The sequence below is a fragment of the Sturnus vulgaris genome, chromosome 19 (assembly GCF_052056855.1).
Source record: "Sturnus vulgaris isolate bStuVul1 chromosome 19, bStuVul1.hap1, whole genome shotgun sequence".
NCBI classification, from domain to species: domain Eukaryota; kingdom Metazoa; phylum Chordata; class Aves; order Passeriformes; family Sturnidae; genus Sturnus; species Sturnus vulgaris.
In genome coordinates, this window is record NC_142261.1 from 2,608,060 (window position 1) to 2,628,972 (window position 20,913).

A 20,913-nucleotide genomic window follows, 5' to 3' on the forward strand; every position below is an offset into this window, starting at 1 on the left:
AGATGGATCCCGTTGGGTGTCAGTCTCCCAGGGAAGGACAGGCAGTCTAACCCGTTCTCAAGGCACGGTGCTTCCTGACTGGAATCTTTTCAGCTGCTGGCTTTTGTGATATGATAACAATCTGTGCCTCAAAAGAACAAAATCTCTTTTTGTTTTCCCTCCCTCCACTTAGGGAACATGTGTGGCGCTCTGAACTCCTCAATCACCCCTTTAGTAAATGGCCAGGAGCTCCAGCTTGATGAAAACTTGCACTGTGGGTATGAGGAGGTTGGGGGGTTCCACCCAACGCTGACAGGCAAGTGGTTAATTCTGCATTTTTATCAGTACCTGGAAGCAGAATGTGGCCACTGGTTCATAGAAGTGGAATTTATTTCTGCTTAATTAAAAAACCGGGGGAAAACCCAAATTGGGTTACCAAATTGGGAACTAGAGAAGCCAACTCACCCTGCAAAGTACTGGTAGGACAATGATCATTAGTGCATGAGATGCCAGGAAAGAGAATTTGATTGTATCCCGTGTGTCCCAGGCAGCGCTGCAAAAAAACCTGGAGGATGCAATCAGATTCGTTTTATTGCAAAAACTACACTTTTCAGGTATGCAGAATGTCAGGTAGTTCAGGAAGGGAACCCTGTTTGCCAAGGCTGCTGTGATGATAATCCCAGCATTGTATTCCCAGGTTAGGTCCAAACAGCTTCAACTGAAATGGCTGGAACACTGGAAACAGCAGATTGTCTCTGCTGGTGGCACCAGTCCAAGCTGATAACAGGGCCTGACTTTGTTCATTGCCACAGGTGCTGAATTCTCTCTTTTGAATCCAGATAACTCAAGGCTACTTTTCCCCTGAGCCTCTCATCTTGTGGCTTGAACAGACCCTTTTATTGTGCTTTTGGCACGTGACAAGTGGCACTGCTTGTGTGCTAAAGCTTTCCTATACCCTGGAAGATGGGTGGGAGCTCCACACACCACCAGGGATCCAGCAGAATTAATATAATGCAGATATTTTTGCCTGCACAAACCCTGGGACTGTATGGAAAATCCTGCTTTTCTAAATCATTCCAACTACGGCTTCTTTTTGAAGTGAAAATCAGGGTCAGACATGCCCATTAGTCACACTGAGCCTGGCAGTAAAGCTGTGCTTCACCCAGAGCAGCAGTGGGAACTGCTCCAGTGCTGGAACACGAGCTGCTTCCTGGAGCTGCCCAATCCCTTGGGCTGGCTGCCTGTGGGCAGTCTGTGTTTCAGGCTATTCTCCTGGAAACAAGGCCACTGTTCCCTCTAAAACCCTGGACTGTAGAATTTTGTGGCTGTGGCTTTGCCCAGAGTTGGGAATGTGAACAAAATCAGTTCAAGTGCCTCTCAGTTAGAGTGATGGAGGTAAAAAGTTCCTTTTCTTCAAAGGGAAAAATCCTCACAGGGAACTCGGAGGGGTTCATCTGAAACCTGAAGACTGTCCTGGCAGAACTGTAAGCAATTAAGCATTTGAAAGCACAACTGATTGCAAAGTTGACTGTATATCCCATGTCAGGTTGTTTTCCTCGCTATTAATAAGCTCTAACCATTCCCTGTAATAGGTATAACCACAGTTTTATTTGATTTTAACAACAGTGAACCCCATCCGAGGTGAAATTTGAGAGTGGATCCTACAGTCCCAGTGCTTGCCCAGGGACAGAGATTTACCCTTGCACAGCCAGGGTCTGTGGCTTACTGACCCAGTAAATGAGCATGGAGTGATGGAAAAAACACAACTGTGTTTATTCCAACAACAACTCCTGCCACACCAACCTCTGCCTCACTACCCAACTGTGTGTGTTTCAGTGGCTGCACTTTCCAGACCTTCAGCAGGTCTGGAAGTGCCACAAGCAAACAGAAAGTGCTTCTAGCTCGAGTTCAGAGATGTGGTTTTAGTCTGGGGAGGAAAAATAAAATCTGCCTCTTCCATTCCAACTTCACTGTGAACTTCAGGCAAAGAAAATAAATGCAGGTAAATAAAGCTGCTGCTCTTCTCACACCTGCAGCTCCCTGAGAGGAAGGAGTACCTTACAAACACCTAATTCCTGCTCTCTCTCAGACAGCAGGGGCACTGATCTCTCAAACAGAACGGCTGTTTCCCTGCCAGGATGCTGAACATGCAGGTCATTTCCATGTGTGAAAGGAATCTGGGTTGTGAAAACTAAACAGAAGTATGGGCTGTGCTTAATATACAGAAGGAAGTTAAATTGTAAATAAGCCCCAAAATTTATCTGCACATTGAGCAACCAGACTAATAGGGGTTAATGTACACCAGAGATGAGATTTGCAAATTCAATGTGTACATAACCAACCAGTTTGTCCAGGAAAAGAAAATAAGATGTGAAGGTGACTTGCAAAATATGTCTAAATCTAATAAATATGCATGAGTTCAGTGCTACTGACCGTAAAAGGATATGAGGTACCAGAAGGAAATTCAAGATCAAGTTTAAATAGAAAAAAAACTCTAACATCTTATTTAAACTAGTCTGAATGCCAGTTCTCCTCAAGATTGGAGACTGACTTCTTATTCACCATGACATGATTTCCTCTGTAATCTTCACAATTTTTTTATTCCATTTCTCCTGTAATAAGAAATCCTGACTTCTGTATTTGCCTGCTTACAGTTCTAATGTACTTGAATGCTGTCACCCTTCAAAAGGATTTCAGCAAAGGCAAATAGGAACCAAGCCTGGAGAGATGATAAATCCCAGCCTGCAGCACTGCAATATTTGATAAACCCTGTAGCCCAAAATCCGAGTTTATCTGCAATCCTTCATATCCTGTCCAAGTGATGTGCTGTCAAAAACCTTTATCTTCCATGAAGACTGCAAAATGGGAAGGTACCCTCCTACCTGTCCAAATAGAAAATATAATTATATAAAAGCCGTTGACTTCTATCTTGTGTCTCAGCCTCAGCTGCTTTTCTGGACAACTGGAGAACTCAATTACATGCAGGTGCTGACAAAAGTAGTCAAAAGCAAACCAGATGTTTAATGCAGACTCCTCTCCACCATCACCAGAACCCAAATTACTTACACAGGGAGAATTAGTATTTCCAGTGTATGTTGTACTTGAGCACAAATGAGTTATGGTCTCACCTGTGACTGAGCAGTTCTTATTATTCCCCTTTTAAAGCAAAAAGCACCATGGCTGAGGGAATCTGAGAACTACACTCAGGATCACCCAGCAGTGGTAAAACTAGATTTACAACAGGAACCTGAGTCAGACTCTTCTAAACCACACTCCCCCCCAAACCATTTACTTAGTTATGGTATGAAGTTCAAATTACCAATATTCTTGGGAAGAAAGGGCTTCTCCTAACCCCTCAACTAATTCCTGTGTTTGTATGTGTGTGTATCTCTGTGTGTGTCTGCATGTGCAGATTTCCAGCAGGTTTAACCGTGCCTGTAACTCTGTTTGATGGGCATGTGCAAATAAAGGGCACAGTGGAATGGTGTTGGCAGGGCGACTATCTGCTGGTTTTAAATAACAAGGCAGGGCTGTAGTGACTGTGCAAAGCCCTGTCAGTGCCCAGGGCACGGCTGCTGACTCACCTGGCATGCCTGCAGCAGCAGGTGTGCTGTGATGCCTGCTACATGCCTGTATCACTAAACACCTTCTCCCCACCCTGGGCTCAGCTTCCTGCTGTGCAAACATCGCGCCCTCAGCTCCCTCTGAGCACACCCAGGGCTGTGGAGCGCCTCTGCACCCAGCAGACAGAAGGCCTGGAAGGTTTCCTCCAGCAGGGTCACCCTGCTGCTGGTTATTCCCTGTGGATAATAATGACAAAGAGGGCTTCTGGGAGGGGGAGAGGCGTGGGGAGCCGAGTTTGGTTTTAGGGCAAAAGGACAACCATAAAGCTGTCACATCATCACAGTGTCCTGCCAGGAACTGCTGGGTCACTTCCTGAGTTTGACTGCAACTTCATTGCATCAGAATTGTATTCGGTCACCAGATGGATATTTTTTTTTTCCAATTAGATCAAAAATATCAACTCCAAAGGACAAGGACCACGTGGCCATTCCCTCCCCTGCTCCCTTGGCTCTTGGCTCCTTTTGGCTCGGTCTCTAGAGTTACACACACGGAAATAATACACACACCCACACCTACGTAGGGACAAAAGCAGGCCAGGAAGGTGATGCATGCCAAGTGATGCATATAACTTGGGCTCTTTTAACACAATTAATTGTTTCCAGGCATAATTGTCTTTATCAGCTCTGCTAACAGCAGCAGTAATTGGGGAGCTGCTGCTCCTAAGGGTTACCACACACTGCCTACTCCAGTGCTGGTGACATGACTAGATAAAAATCAGAAGAACAAAATATATGGTGGTTTAATTGACGCAGTTTTTACAACATTGCATTTCAAAGGTATTTAAATTTACTGTGAGACACATCTTTGACAGATTATTTATTGACCTTCACCATTGAAGAAGAAAGTGCTTAAAATGAATGAAATTACCTAGCACCAAAGCTTGGCCAGATACGATTTTTAGCTATTTTTAACCTAAATAAGGATTCAGCCTAGGCTTGAGAACAATAATGCAATCACTCTTTTGAGATTTACTCCGGCCAAGTCCCAACCTGGGTAAGGAAATGCAAGTCAAATCTACTGATTTTCCTTCCGAATTTACAGCTGTGGAGTTTTAAACAAAAGGAGGCCACGAGAGGCTATGGCACTTCAGGCAGGACCCAGGGCAGAGCCGGAGCCACCCCAGTGACCTGTGCCACCTCCGAGTGTCCCAGCAGCCGCACCTGGACCACACCTGGAGTCCTGTGTCCACTTCGGGGCCCTCAGGAAGAACACTGAGGAGCAAATCCAGGGATGGGGAAGGATCAGGAGCCCCAGGAGCGGCTGAAGGAGCTGAGAAAGGGGCACAGCTCCCTGACAGGAGGGGACAGCCAGGGGAGTCGGGCTCTACTCCCAGGGAACAGGGACAGGATTAGAGGGAATGGCCTCAGGCTGGGCCATGAGAGGCTCAGCTTGGACATCAGGAGGAATTTAGAGTGATAAAACATCGGAAAGGGTTGCCCAGAGAAGTGGTGGAGTCCCCATCCCTGGAGGTGTGTAAGGAAAAACTGGACGTGGCGCTCAGCGCTGTGGTCTGGCGGAGAAGGTGGTGATCAGTCACAAGCCGGACTCGATGATCTCAGAGGGCTTTTCCAACCTCAGTGACTGATCCCTCGGGACTCCGAGCGCCTCACGTGAGCGCAGCCCACAAAGCTCGCTCTGTGCGGGGCTCTGCTCGGCGCTGTGGCTATGGAGGGGCTTCACCCCCTCACAAGGGCTCCCCTCACAGAGATTCCCCTCACAGACCTTTCACAAGGGCCTTCACCCCTTCACAGGGGCTCCCCTCATAGACCCCTCAAGGGCTTTCAATCCCTCACAGGGGCTCTCCTCAAAGACCTTCACCCCCTTACAGGGCTCCCCTCACAGACCCCTCAAGGGCCTTCACCCCCTCACAGGGCTCCCCTCAGCCCAGCCCGCTCAGCTACCGCGCCCCCCCCCGGTCCCTTTGGTTCCGTCCAGCAGCGCCCCCCTCCCGCCGAGCAGCCCCCGTGGTACGCCCCGACACGCCCCCCCGGCAGGGGGCGCTGAGGGCGGTGCCCGCCGGGCCGGGGCGAGACCGCGGCGGCACTTCCGGTCCGGGGCCGGGGCGGGAACGGGAGCGGGGCCGGGATGGCGCTGGACGTGCGGCGCCTGGAGGCGCTGAGCCTGCAGGAGCTCAGCGCGCTGCTGGACGACGAGGAGCAGCTCCAGGACATGGCCCGCGAGATGGAAGAGGTGAGGGGCTGCCTCGTACTCCCCGGCCGCGGCCTCTCCTCGGGCCGCCCCCCTCAGCCCGCAGGGTCCCCGCCGCCCCCGGTGCCGCTCGCTGGGGGGGGGGGTTTAAGGACTCGCCGCTCCCCGGAGCCGCCGGGCGGTCTCGGCCCCGCCGTGGAGCTGCCGGTGCGTGCGGAGCCCCCGGGGCTGCGGGAAGCGCTGCGATCCCTTCCTTGCCTCCCCCTTCCCTGCCGCCCCCGGCCCTCGTTCTCCCGGCCCTGCCGGCCTTTTGTTCGGCCCGCGGCCGGGAGATCGGTGCCCGCTGGGTGCCCGAAGGGTGAGGGCTCGGCGGGCTGAAAACGCTAAATTAAATTAATTCAAGCACTGAATTAGGAGGCACTGACGGCCCGGAGGTGGGATCAGCTTTTCCGTTCGCACAGCCCTTGTTTTGTGCCTTGGCCGTGGTGAAGGATTTTGCCTGGGTGAATTCAAAACAATGTGAAAGAGATTTCTGTGTGCCCCCGTTGGTATGCTGGGCGCAGCGAGGGCTGTCAGGCTTTTCTGCTGCTTGTTTTGCCTATTTGAAGTGTCTTTGTCAGTGCATCAGGCTCTAAGTCGTGCTTTTGGATCTGTGATTCTTAAAACAAAACAGGAGCCTGTTTTCTTCCTCTGGCTGGGGTTGTCTTTAACTGGTTTTTCTGTGTGCCAGTGGACACTGGGTGTTACAGTTCAGATATGAGGCTGTTCTGGGTTTATTTGGCCACAGATGTGCCTGAAAGAATCTCAGTCTTAGTCAGATAAGATCATATAAAATGAAACTCTGTGTATGAAAACTTCAAAAGAAAAAATGTGTTCTACTTCTCTGGGTCCTGTATTTATTGGTGGTTTTTTGTTTTCTTAAATTAGAGGACAAAAGCCTCAGGAGAAGAAAAACAGTGGCAACATGTTCTTGAGAAAGAAGCTTAGTTATTAAGTGAAATCAATTATAATTGTGTTCCCTCAAATTGAGGTTCTGGCCCTTTTGGTGCTTCTGAGGAAATTGTTCTGGATCACCTCGAGCCAAATTGTCCAAGTATTACACATGGAGAGGCCCACTGAAGGCTGGGGCTGAGTTGATGAGGTGTTCCTGGGGAATTTATTTGCTGTATTATGCGACAGTTTGGATTTTGAACTTTCTGCCAACAGATTTCTGAGAGTGGGGCAGCCATAATAACTTTTCGTGGGAGCTTATATTTTGAGAACTTAGAAGAAGCAGGCGGTGCTGTGGAAAGTAGAGCATGCAGAGAGCTCTTGGAGGCCCCGTGGTTTGCTGGGGGCAGGAGCACCCTGCTGAATAAAAACTATTTAAGGAAACTCAGCGGGTTATAATGGGCTTAGCTTTGTAAAGATGTGAACGGGTGCAGTGCTGCTGGTTCTGGTGTGACCTCTGACAAGGGACACGAGCACAAGGTCTGGCTTGGTGGGCTCTTTATTATTATTTGTTTGTCAGCCTGGACTTAAGACTAGAGGTCAGAAGTGACAGAAAACCATATCTTTTCTCAGTAGAAAAGATCCTCCCTCACTACACAACCAGCCCATATTCTCGATTTGACCCTCAGGTTTTCCTCTTTCGTTGGCATCTTAAGGCTTTTAAATTGTAGAGTGGAGTTCTCTGGGCCTGAGGGAATATTTTGTGGTGTTTGGAAAGTGTGGCCAGGTTTGAAGGTGCTCAGGCTGTGTGGAAACACGGCTGTGCTGCTGTAATCCTCTTTTATTGGATGTGGAGGCTTTTGCTGGAGTCTGTTCAACTAGAAATGTGTTTACCCATCTTGGAAGGAATTGGCCATACTTGAATATTTCTTCCTCATTCTGTTTTTGCCTTCACTGAATTGTTTATTGCATGTGCTGCTGAGACCTGAGTTTTCACTGGGAAGTGTGTGGCAGGAAGAGGGAGAGAGGGAAATCCTGAACATTAAGGAGGCACCATGGTGACTTCACTGCTGCTTGGCTGTCAGTCCATATGTATCCAGCTTGTAGGGTCATTCCAAAGTCCTTAAATTCCTGATTTTACTGTGACATGCCAATTAAATCACGATTCCAGAATCACTTCTCTGAGGCCACTTGTATTTTCAGTGACAAAGTTGGTTAAAGCTGATTATTCCATAATGAAAAAACCCCATTGTTCTCCTTGTTGCAAGGGAAACCCAGCTCAAACCTCAATGTTTTGTTCACAAAGGAGGAGGATTTGGAAAAAACACTTGGCTTTCTTGCTAGCAGCTAAAAATAGGCATTTCCAGCCTTACAGGGAATGTATTCCTGGGTGGCATTTGAGCAGGGTTTGTGGGGGTGTGTGTCTGTCCGTGTGTGCCCAAGGGTGATGTCCTTGCAGTGTGTCCTGCACGTGTGTCCCCAGGTGTGTGACACGGTGGCATCAGCGCTGAGCTGCCACTTTTCCTGTTCCTGAGGTTGGGTTTGCAGCCTCTGGGCTCGCAGGGCATGAACAACGAACGTCTTGTCTGTGAGAAAGAGGAAGGAAGCTCCTTGTCTGGTACTCCCAGGCTTTTAAAACTGAGGAGGGCTTTTTTTATCATCCTTTCAGGTTGATCTCTGTACTGCATGTACGGCATTCCTCTTCCTGAAATAGGCAATCACAGGATGGTTTGGGTTGGAAGGAACCTGAAAGATCATTTAGTTCCAAACCCCCTGCCATGACAGGGTCATAAAATAATTTGTTTATGAAAGTCGTTCTCGGTGAGATAACTCTGAAAAGCACAGATGAGAGAATTTGTGACCTGACACTGGTGATGATTTGATGAATTTCCCTGTGAAAGTGAATTTTCTTTTTATCTCCTGGAGCATTACTTCTGTGACAGTGCAGTATTGTATTACTGACTGCTAAGGTTCCGTGGCCAAAAATTACTTGCTTTTCAATACCTTAATTATATGAAATCAAGAAGTCAGAAATGTATTGCCTTCTTCTCATTCCAGCATTTCAGAGTACACTGGCAAGCACAGAAGGCATTTTTTGAGCATAGTCCTTTTCTCAGAAGCTGATTGAAAAGATCATGCAGGGCAGAAAGTCCAAGTTAAACTATGTGCATTCGTGCCCAGATTTCTTGGATTCCTACTCCTGTCCTAAAACCACATTGTGCAAGTGGTCATGTTCTTGTTGGCCAAACATGAAATTTAGTTGCAAAGTTAGGAATTAGACGTGGTGACAACTACAGATTTTTCTTTTCTAGCTGAGCATCAAATGAGTAACCTGTCTGTGTCTGATGAGTGCAAATTGCAGTGCTGAGTGTCTTGCCTCGGCAAGAAATGTCTGGGAACTACAGCTTACCTTCTAAGCTTTATTTTGTCATTTTTAAGTAATCAGAAGAGCTAAATTTAGCCAATCTAATTACTTTGCAGTATGTTTTAATATTTATTGCAGAACAGATGTTGTTAGGGGGTGTATTATTATTCACGAGTCCTTGATGAAAAGCACTCCTAAATCTTCTGTAAAAGAAGTCTCTTCTCCTACTCTGCACCTGTCAGCTCCTGTTTCAGGGGTTAATTTGACACTCCAAATGTGCATCTTTTTACTTCTACAGTGTGACTGCATATTTTATTCTTAATTTACAAGTATGTGTAAGTGAAAGAGAATGTGGGAATGATACAGGCTGGAGAAATCTAAAACTAACATGGATGTGTCCTATGTATAAAGCAATTAAAATAGTGCCACACAAAGCTGCTTTTTATTTATAGCTCCTTAAGAGACTTTTTCTCGAAGGTACCAAGAGACTCCTCGCCGTGGTGCTGGCCAGAGCAAGCTTATAATTATAATTATAGCAGCTCTTGATGGACTTTGTGGGTAGTCAGGATTGCTCAGTTTCTCAGGAGGCAGCTCCTCTGGGAATGTGCTTTTGGGTGAACCAGAGTGACGCTCCTCAGAGCCGTTTTACACAAATAGCTCCTGCTGCAAACCATTATTTTGGAGTAAGGGATCAACATTTATAGTATGAATGTTGCTAAGCTAGTACTAGTTCGGGTTTAATTTTAACCAGTTTTTTTTTTTCCTTTTTTAAAAGTGGGATGAAACAAAGCTGCAGTTCATAAAAGTAGTAGACTCTAAATTCCCAAAGCAGTTGCTGCTGCCTGCTCTTGGAAATGCTCATTAAATAAATCCTTGAGTAAAATTATTCAAATTATGTCCATTAAAGAAATTCATTTTTTAAGTAGCCTGGGTGTTCAAGTGATGCATAAACCGTGACTTTTGCTTTTAATAACCTCGTGTGTCCATGGCTTCATTTTCTTGCAGCACAGTTTGGTGTTGAGTGGTCTGCTCAGAAGTGAGCAATCCTTGTACCATGAAAATCCCCTTATAAGCAGCTCAGCATGGTTGCCCCATTTGTCCCATTCAGAATTCATAGTGAGAGCTTAGCAGTTAAAAAAAAAAAAGTCATATATTCTCCTTAATATTGTCCTGCCTCATTGTGTCTCGTGATTCTGACTGGTATTTTCATCTGGTTTCAGATTAACGTTTCCTGCCTGTTGAAGTGCTCATGACCTCAGGAGTTTTCTTAGGAATTCTGCTGAAGTCCCATGCTCCTGACTTTTATCTCTAAATAACTTTTTTCCTTGCACTTCCAGTGGGCAGGTGAACAACCAGTGCAGGAGCAATTCCCTGCTAATGCACGTTTGTGTCACACGTGACAACAAAATACCTTTTGTTGGATTTATTCCTTCCTCAGCTTTTGTCTTGTGGGAAGCTGTGGATGGGTGCTGAATGCATGCTTTGTGCTGCACTGATAATCTTAATAGACTGCTCATGCTGGACTGTGCCTTTGAAAAAGACCCTTGGATGATTTTGCAGCTGTTGTTTTTTTTTTTGTTGTTTTTGTAGTTTTAAATTATTTTAAGGCTTTTCTACAGCACTCTTTAGGCAAACTTCAGAGTGTTCACTTTCTGATTCCTTGAATTAACTTCCAAGTGTAGTGGAACAGTTGCTGTAAAGTTTTTACACAGACCTTAACATCAGTGACAGAGATTATTCTGGTTTCTAAATCGTGACTGTATTCAAGTTGCATTGCTCTGGGATTATAACTGTTCTGTTTGCTGTGAAACAGAATTCACAGGCTTCAAAATTCTTTCAGTGACATTAAATATTTCAATGTCCTGAAACAAGTGGATGGGTCCTCACCAACTTCTCCTTAAGTTTCATTAAACATCATTCCTAAGTTTGCTTTGTGTTGGAGGAGCTGGTTCTTCTCATGCTTTTGGTGAGATTCAAGTTCCTCATCTCTCCAAGTGTGCGTTGTTAAAAGAAATTTGACACAGACCAGTGCTGGAAGTGAAGACTTGAGGAATGACATTTTAGTTCATCTAAAGTGTCAATTACCATTTTTTATCAACTTCTGTTAGAAAAAATTTGCCCTTCTCAGAAGTGCTCCAATATGGAAAAGGTTTAGTCATTAAGTCCTGTGCAATTTCAAGCATTATAACTTAAAGTACAATTACAAATACCTTAACTTTTTCAGTTTAAAACAAGTATTTTTGAGACTTTTGCTAAAAAGTTTAGTCTGGTCCATAATTATTAGATATTGGATGCAGAGAACAGGATGTCACTCTGCCTCGATATAGGCAGGTCACATTAGTCACGTTTTTTCTTACTTTTGCAAGTCAGATACATCATGTCATAGTGATATTTACTCATCTTCACACATTTGAAATGATTTAAAAGTAAAGTTATTCAGCAGATCATTATAAAAGGTTAGGAATTTGTTTCTTCCTTCTGCCTGGTCCTGCTGATAAATATTCTTGAGGCAGGGCCAACATCCCAAAAGTCTCATCTGACTTTAGGAAGTCTTTTCTTACCCTGTTTATCTGGAGTTCTACCTTCTCCTCTTGACTATAAATGATTTTAATAAAAGCTTCCTTTTCCTGGTATTTGTGCTCTGGAAAGGTTTATAGATTTGTGTCCACTGACTTTTTTTCTGCTCTGAGTAAATGTGCATCTTCTTCATCCTAAAAGAGAGGTCAAAGTTCACTCGTTAAACTGGTCTGTCCTGACTGACTGTGCACCTGCTTTGACATGAGAATATCAGCTTCCCAAGCAGTGAAAATACTGAATTTGCTGGGAGGAAGTAGTGAGCTCATTAAAATGGTGAAAGAGACACCAGAACCCATCAGTCTTTTTGCACACAATTTTCCTTGGCTGGCAGTTCAGGAGCCAGAGAGTAACGAGGCTTGTGGTGATGGCAGGAGGTTGGTAAGAGTTGGATGCCACTAATTAAGCTGTTAAATCCTGTGTATTTTAGTTCCCTTCATAATTCTTTTTTAAAATGTAAAATAGGGAGATTTCAGCTTTCTGAAAGCAACAGTCCTAACAGGATTGGGTCTTATGAGAATAAACAAATGGAAACCAGTTTAATTTAAATTATTTTGCATTAGATTCAAAAGTAAAAAGAGAATTTTCATTTTATTTTATGGAAGGATCCACACTGAACACAATCATAGGGCTGGATGCTTGTTTAGGCTTGAGAAGACAAAACAATATTCAAAGTGTAAGTTCTGAATTTCACAATTTGGAGTAAAATTGGGATTGATGTAGAATTTAGGACTCTGCATTATCCTTGGTTGTTGTTGTTGTTGGGTTTTTAAGTGACTTGGCAAGAACAGGGTGAGAGTAAAGGTTTGGTTTTTGAAGAGCCATACCTGGGGACAAAGGTGTGTTTGAGCAACACCAAGCTAGTACTGAATGTAGGAAATTAAAGTAGCATATAAATATTTCAAAAGGAAGTAATTGCTCTCAAAGACAGATGCTGTGCTTGGAAAAACACCTGAATTTTGATGCTGACCTTTTCTGGGGCTTTTAAACAGCTCTTTTGGGTTTTCTCTTTTCCTGTCTCTGGGGTGTGGCTCTGTCCACCCAGAAGTGTGGCAGGAGCAAGGTCTGTGCTTCTGTTTGCACAGACTGCAGGGGCTGTAAATGGGAGCAGCTGCAGCTCACCAGGGATAACCTGGGCTGGAAGGGACACAAAATGCTCACAAAAATGTTCCAAAATTCTGTTGGTCTTGAAGGCAGCTCAGTAGAATTAGTCTGTTGTGCCCCGGGAGGGCTATTCCACTTGTTGATTCAGCCTGAGAATCTGAAATCGAATCCCTTGGTTGTTTTTTTTTTTTCCCCCTTTTGATGTCTGAATATTTTAATAAATCTAATGTGACACCAAATCTAATGTGTTCTCCAAACACTTGGCTCTCCCAGAGCTCCTGAAGGCTCTCTTGATAAAATCATGTGCATGTGTGAGTGTGAGCAAACTGGAATCTGGCTGAATCTTGGGTGTGTGAGAATTGTCAGTTTTTCTTTAGGCTAGGAACTGTTAAGCAGAAGGTTTAAACTGGAAATATGAAGGTTTTGGCATTAATCCAGGATTGGTGTAACACAGTTGGGGAAGAATATTCTGGAGAAGGAACAGTCACGATGCAATCCTTATTTTTCATACTTTAACAAGATAAGGGATGATATTCTTCTGCACTCATTGTATCTCACTGCTGGAATTCAGATTTTTTTCAAGAGCTTTTGCTTTATCTGTCAATGTTCATCATTTGTTCAGTCCAGTGCCACAGCACTAATTCTTACACAGATCTTACTTTTGTTGTTTGTTTAAAAGTTTTCAAATTTGTTTTTGTATTGCTTAATAATTTCACTGTCATTTCACACACTTTTTTTTTTTTGTTTTTCATTTCTATCCAGGCCCAAAATGTTCAGCACAGCAAGGACATGACTCTTGCCAGTAACCGCAGTCTGGCAGAAGGAAATCTCCTGTACCAGCCAAAGTTGGAGTCTCTGAAATCAAATTTGACTGAGAAATATCAAGAGCTGCAAGTTCTTTTTGAAGCATACCAGATAAAGAAAACAAAACTAGGTAACACTGGCTGGTGACAATTATGATTTGCTGTTTTCTAAGTGAATGTAAATGTCTTGCCTGTGTGCTGTTTGGTTTTTGGTGTCTCATTTTTAGCTGTGAATTAGGATACAAAGTGAGATGTCATTCTTGTGCTAAAATAGATCACACTTCTGATGATTTATTAAGTGACTGTCACATCTAGTAACAGATACTTCGGATTCTTCCTGTTACCTACCTGTTCTTGACCTACTCTTCTCTAAATTACCTACTTCATTTACCTTGCTAAAGAACAAAACACTTTGAATTTTCAGTGACTATTTATAAATCAAATGGCATATTACATTTAACTTTCATACTGAATTAGAGTGCACATCTGATACTGCACTTGTTGAAGTGCTTTCAATATTATAAATATATAATTGGAATTAAATTTCAGCTCTTAGCACTTTGACAATATTCCTGAGCTTCATAATATATTTCTTCTTGTAACCATCCTGTGCAGAACTGCAGAGCCTGCTGGTTGTGCAGATGTGCCTTAGAGGTTGTTGTGTATTTTGAAGTCACTTAGAGCCTGCTGTCATTTTCTGTCCTTCCTGTGCCTTTGCAGACAGACAATCCAGTAATGCTTCCCTGGAGACCCTGCTGGCACTGCTGCAGGCAGAGGGGGCGAAGATTGAGGAAGACACAGAGGTAAGGCCAGAGCACCCCAATTCTGCCTCCTCCACCATTACCAGAACCTTCCATGTCCATGGCTGCACTGCTGAGTTGAGCATGGCACAGATTAAGGAGTAGTCTTAAGAATATGATCTTATTTCTGCTTCAGGGAACAGCTATTGGATTCCAGCAATTTTATTTCTTTTTTTTATCTGAGTAATTTTTTACTCTTAGCATATTTGAAGTTCAAGAAAGTGCACCTTTTTAGAAATGATAGGCACACCTCTTAGTTCCTTGCCTTTGCCTTCAAACTTGGAGAGTTTAAAAATGTGGAATCTTTTTATAATGGGGTTTGCCTGGTATATGTATTACTTCATAATAAATGTCAATTAGTAGTCTAATAAAAAAACCTGTGCCTGTGCTGGTTTTCCTCCCGTGTTCCTGGTGAAATATTCCATTGTGATTTCAGTGTGTCTGTGCAGGTTCCAGGGGTCACCACTTGCTGTGGCACAAGTGCTTGAAGGGTGATCTGACTTCAGAATAATGACAATGTTTGGTTTTGTTTGCTGATTTGCATGCAGGCATTTTCTGTAATTAATCAGGAGTAAAAAAATTGCTTATTAGCTTCGAGTTGTGATTGTTAGAAGACATTCCCAGGACAAGCTGAGTTTTATGATTTGATGTTTGTTCAGCTCTCAGTTATTAAACATCATTTACCCAAAGCCACAAGTAAGGGTGAGTCTTAAACCTGACTTAGCAATAATCTCTGTGCTGAGTCTCACAGAGTTCCCAGTGTTTCTGTTGGCATCCAGGCAGCACTGAGCTGTAATTCAGCTTAGCTGGCAATCTGGGAAGCTGCTGGACTTGGTTTGTTCCCATCTCTGGTGATCAGGGGAATGCTCAGAGCGACATTCAGATGTTTTCGCTGCTGTTACTTCAGTATAAATTTATGCAAAAGTGATATTTAACTCTCAGTGCTTCTGAGTAATAACTCAAAAGTTCTGCTCAGAATTCTTCAGTATGCCAGTCATCTTCCATATGCCAGCTGGAAAATCACAGGCAAAATGATGCTATTTTTGGGATGTGAGCCATTTAAGATTCTGTTGCAGTAGGCTGTTTCCTGAGAGAATGTTCTGTATTTGACAGAATATGGCAGAAAAGTTCCTTGATGGTGAAATACCACTGGATTCCTTCATCGACGAGTACCAGAGCAAGCGGAAACTGGCTCACCTGCGGCGGGTGAAGATCGAGAAGCTGCAGGAGATGGTGCTGAAGGGACAGAGACTCGCTCAGGCTCCACCGCCCGCACAGCCGAGGCCGCCCGAGCCCACGCCCGTCCCTGCGGATCCCTACAAGGCGGATGCAACCCCTCCTCCCTCGGTGGTGCCCCGGCGGATCCCTCCTCCCCCGCCTCCCTCGGGCCCAGCAGGACGATTCCCCACTCCCTTCACTGCAGCCATGAGCTCAGGACCAGCTCTTTGTTACCCAGGTGCTCCCTACCCTCCTCTCCCGCCTCGGCCGGGAGCAGCTCAGCCCACGAGTCAGATGCCACAGCCGGGATACCCCGCCCAGTGTGTGCCGCCCTATCCTCCACCTCTCCCCCAGAGACCACCTCGCCTTCCACCACACCCTGGCTTTATCCTCCAGTAAATATTTGGGTTCGCCTGACTTATGTATTGGTGCTTATATTTCCTTTTCCCCCCATCAGAGACTTGCTGTAGGCAATGGGAAGCCTCTGTTCTTTGCACAATGGAGCACAAAGGCCAAGCTGTGGCACAGAGGTTTGCAATTGCTTTGCTAAATGTGGTGATGTTTGTTTGCAAAGGTCAGTGATGACAAGGTTTTCCTAGGAAGGTGATAAGATCTAAATTCTGTAAATCCATCAATTTGGAGGGCACTCACAGTGGATTTGCTGAAGTTACAAACCAAGTCAGGCTCTGAATTCCTTAGTGATGGAAATCAGCATCCTCCTGTGTTGTGATGTATTCCCATGGCAGCTGGATGTGTGTGTGGCAAACAGGGAGCTGGTTGTGTCTCTGAGGAATTCTGTGTCTGTGACACTTGGGATGGTAACAGCCACATCTGACTGCTGGGCAAGGGGTGTGCACAGGACCCCCCTGGGCATCCTTTTGCATCCAGGGCCAGGTGCACGACGTTTTCAGAGCTCGCTGAGCTGAAACTCCTGTCAGAAAACCTTGGGGGGGTTTAAACAGGGAAAATGGCAAGAGTTTCATTTCTGCATTTCAGTTGTTACCTTAGACAGTGTGTAATCAAAGTAGGCACTACTCCCACTCCTAAATAGCGTGATAGCCTCAAAGTCCTGGTCTCTTGAAATTAAACTAAACTGTTTGTAGAGCCAGTTTAGGGTTTTATAGACACTTTACCAGGCAGTTTTATTTCCTTGCCTGTTAAGACTCTTTCTAACGGTTATTATTTTCTCCTTTCCCACACCTTGGATACAGAAGTGATTTTTTTACACAGGTGCTTAGCTTTTTGCTACCATGTGATTCCAGGAATCTAGGCAGGGTATTTTCTTAATCAAATACTGGATTTTCACATGTAATTGCCCACTTGAATTTCCACGATTTCATTTTGTCCCTTAACTCTGTCTCTTGCTCAGCAGAACTATTTTTAACTTTCCCATTTAGTTTAGTTTTGCAGTTTGGGGCATGTGTATCTATCTGGAATTTGCAGTTAATGTTTCTCTGCAGGTAGGCAAAAAAGTAAAGCCTTTTGAAGTCCATGGTGGCTCTTTGCATCTTACAGAATCCCTTCTTGACTTAACGCCCCTGGATGGGAGAGGCTTTTTAGGGCAGCTCACATTTCAATCTCCATCTGATTCTTGAAGCCTAAGGTGCAGACACATGCTGGTATTTTAATCCAGCACTGGGGGAAGTAAATTTTAACTTGTTGTTTGCACAGAATGTGTCTGTGAATTTGTTATCAATCAGTGCAGAATCTGTCAAAGCCACTGGTTATTTCAGAACCTTTTGGTATCATTGTCCCAGAATGCACTACAATGTTTGGAAGTTTGTACTACAAACATCAGTCAGAATAGAATATCTGTTTTTCTTTTCTTTATGTAAGACCTGAATTGTCCCTTAATCATTTCCTCTGGAGTGTGGTGGTTAGCAAATACTAATCTGAAATTAAGCTAATAACAGGAAGCTCTCGATTCTGAAAATATAAATATGATCATTTTGTTTTGCCTTCTGCAGACAAAGGGCAGAAGGTTGGTCAGTGTTACTGGCATCTGAACCAATTCCCCAGTGCAAGTCTGGCAAGCTTTTATAGATGGGGGATTTTGTGAAGCAATGTGCATTGGATTTGTTTGCAAAGTGTGTTTCTTTCTGTAATCTAGTGATGGTACAGGATGTGGTTGTTTTGTTTTTTTTTTTTTCTAATAGTGTGATATCTTTTCTTGGTATTATTTTCTTACTGAAGCTTTGTATAAGCATGGTTAACTATGACTCGTTTCAAAGTAACTTTGCTGTGCTGTTAGTGCTGGTATTTGGATGGCAGCTGTTGTATCTGGATGCTAAACATGAGTCTGCTGTAGAAATGGTTTTGTGTCCTAGAAAGAATTAAAATGGGTGGGGGCTACCAGGATGGTGTCTGAATACAGAAATTCATATTTTGAGCCTGCTACACAAAAACTCTAAAACACTCCCAAATCAGTTTTACTAAGATTTCATAAAAACAACCAGGTATGTTTTACACTTATCAAGTGCCAACTTTTTTTCTGAGAGTTGGAAATCCTCAGAAGTGATGGGGGTGATGGATAAGTGTATTGTGAATTTGCACTGCATTTTATGTATCAGACTTTATTGGTATTAGTAGTCCAAAAATATTTTTACTACTTGTTAAATCTTCTGTCTTTTGGTAACTTTTGTGATAACAATGACCTTTCAGGGATACTTTATCTAAAAACAACCTCTTGTGCACACTAAATACAGACAAAGCTAATGCAAGTTTTTTGTCTGAAAGCAAAACAATGCATTATTGCATATGCATGTGGCTGATGTGCCTTAGGATCACTACTTGTGATTGTAATTCTAGGATATTAGCATTTTTATCATTTGAATGGCCATTGCTTAACTCTAATTTAAGGGCTCTTAGAGAGCACTGACTTTCACAAAAAACTGACCCTCATACTTCAGAAAAAACAGCTGTATCTGCTATTTGTAAGCTTATAGTTGCCTTCACTGATGGGTAAGTTTGAACGTAGCTGATGTAACTAATGTGATGTTTCAGTTATTGCAAGCTCATAACTGAAGTCCAGCTGCTCATGGAAAACGTTTTGCCATTAATTTTGTGTGTGTGTGTGCACACAAACTGTAAATATTTACTTGACTGCTGGTGATGTTTAAGGATAAAGGAGAAGAATGACTGTGGAAAGCTGTTCAATCTTTCAGCAACAAACTTGATGAAACACTAACCTGGCAAGAGCTGTGTCAGTGCTTTCAACCTGTTGCCCTTCAACAGCTTCTCCTGTTCTGTTATAGCTAATAAATAAATTCTGCTCTGGCTAGGATGTTTAGAATTGTACTAATTTGCACTGTTTATAAGATAGTGAGATTAAAATGCCATAGGCAAGCTGAGACTCGAGAAGGGGTGGCTCACGATGCTTGCCAAAAAAAAAAAAATTATATATATATATGAAAAAGGATTTTTGATGTCTGCTACAAATAGCATATACTTCCCCAAAGCAATTGGAGTGGAGAAAAATCCTTTCAATACAACGTGTAACACGGCTTTAGAGTGTTGGTAGCATTGGAAATGCTCTCTTTGGGCAGCGTTATTTGTGCCAGTCTTTTGTACACAGTTCTGTGAGCTGGGACTTGGACTTGGACTTGGGACTGACTGCAGCGAGCAGCTCTGACTCCTGGGTGGGTCTCACTGCACTCAGGGCTGCCTCCAGAGAAGGTGGAGTGGGTTGTTCCAGCACAGCTGATCCAGCCAGGTCCCCTCTGTTCCACTGGAGGGAACAGGAGCTGCCGTGGGACGCCAGGACACAGCTGGGCACTGGCTGGTCAAGGTGACCATCCCCATTCCTGCCCCAACCTGCACAGCCTCAGTCTCCACCTCTCTTGGGACTTCTCTGCCCTCCAACTGGAATCATGACGTAGATACAGAGTTCAAACCAACAATTTTTACACCCTCATGTGGAGCTGTGTGGCAGACTTGGAGTCCAGAGGGGGCAGAGTCGTCCTGTGCCTGAGCAGTTCCTCTGTGTGATCCTGGACTGTCTTAATAAGGGGCAATTTTATATGCCCAGCAAGTTGTGAAACATACAGTGGAGTTGTTTGCATAATAAGTCTTTCTGTTATCTACTGTGTTCTGATTTTAAATAAAAATAGCATATCTCTTGGTGTCCTGTTTCCTTGTGTCTCCGTGGTGCAGTTACATTAATGATTTTCAACCCTAATGGTGTTTTTTTTCTGTAGCAACACAAACACAGTTGTAGGTGGATGTAGAACATAAAATTGCAAAATGCTTTAATTATTCATAGTAAATCTGTTGGCTGTGTTTTAATGACTGGATGTAACGAGTCCATTTTGTATGGAGCTGATACAGGATGGGTTTGCTCACAGTAGATTTTCCATGTTGTAATGAGGGCAGCGAAGTAGGTGGGCTGGCTGTCAGGTGAAACCCCTTCCCTTTTCTTCTGATTTCCTACAATTACCTAGTAGGAATGTTCAAAATCACCTGGAAAAGCTGAAGGGAGAAACCCTTTTTTTTTTTTTTTTTTTTTTTTTTTTAAGAGAGGAAAGTCTTAGATTTCAGCCAAGTTAGGAGAAATGAGTCAACCAGAGTTATTTAGGAATATGAGTCAGAGGGCAGAAAAGACCTGATGTAATTTGCTGTGATAACTGTCGCTTTAGTAGTGAAGTGAAACAGAAATCCTAGTGTGGAATAACTGATTAGGGAAGAAAATCCCTTTTTTAATTGTTTCTTGATCTGTTCTGTTTGTGGTGGCTGCAGAGATTGAATAACCTTCTGCAGAAAAGGGAGAGTGCAGATGAGGAAAACCTGTTCTGACTCAGTGCAGGTGGGCGAGGGCAGGGGAAGGTGTTATGTAAAAGCTGCAGCTCTTCTAAGAATTTCTGTGTTTTGTAGCTTGAAGAGCTGTGGGACTCCAGCTGTTCCTGTTCCAGACCTGAGGGTCTTCCCTGTGGTTGGTGGCCCAGGAGGTTGTTCTGGCTTGGGTTGTTCCCCGTGCAGAGGAGATGTCACCCGGTAAGGTCAGACCTCGCCAGGGAGGGGACTCAGGTGGCACTCGGGTGTTGGAAACAAAAAAGCAAAATGCCGCATAAAGGAAGTTGTGTTGGGGACACACTGTGGTGTCCCTGTGGCCTTGGCTTGGCCCTTCCCTGGAGGTGGCTCTGCAGGTCCTTCCCTTGCCCTTGCTCCTGTAATTTGAGTCCCCTGGGTTGTACATTAATCATCCCTCCTGCCAGGTTTTTACAGGTTTGCCTCTTCACCTGTCTGAGACTTGGGCGCTAGAAACAGAGCGTGTTGCTTGAGGGTTTTTGAGAGATTTTGGGTCTTGACTGAATTTTCAGAGGTGCCTGCTGAGGCTGTGCCCCAGGACCTTGTCCCTGAAGGAGGCTCTCAG

The 20,913-nt window shown here is 44.2% G+C and overlaps 1 protein-coding gene across 1 annotated transcript; it reads left to right on the forward strand.

The window, feature by feature from the left end:
• Positions 1-5,643: 5,643 nt before the first annotated feature.
• On the forward strand, positions 5,644-16,082 carry VPS37B (VPS37B subunit of ESCRT-I). The gene is made up of 4 exons (XM_014874920.2): positions 5,644-5,793; positions 13,487-13,658; positions 14,248-14,330; positions 15,441-16,082. The coding sequence occupies exons 1-4, from the start codon at positions 5,689-5,691 to the stop codon at positions 15,942-15,944; spliced, it is 864 nt and encodes a 287-aa protein (XP_014730406.1). The 5' UTR covers positions 5,644-5,688; the 3' UTR covers positions 15,945-16,082.
• The last annotated feature ends 4,831 nt before the right edge of the window (positions 16,083-20,913 follow it).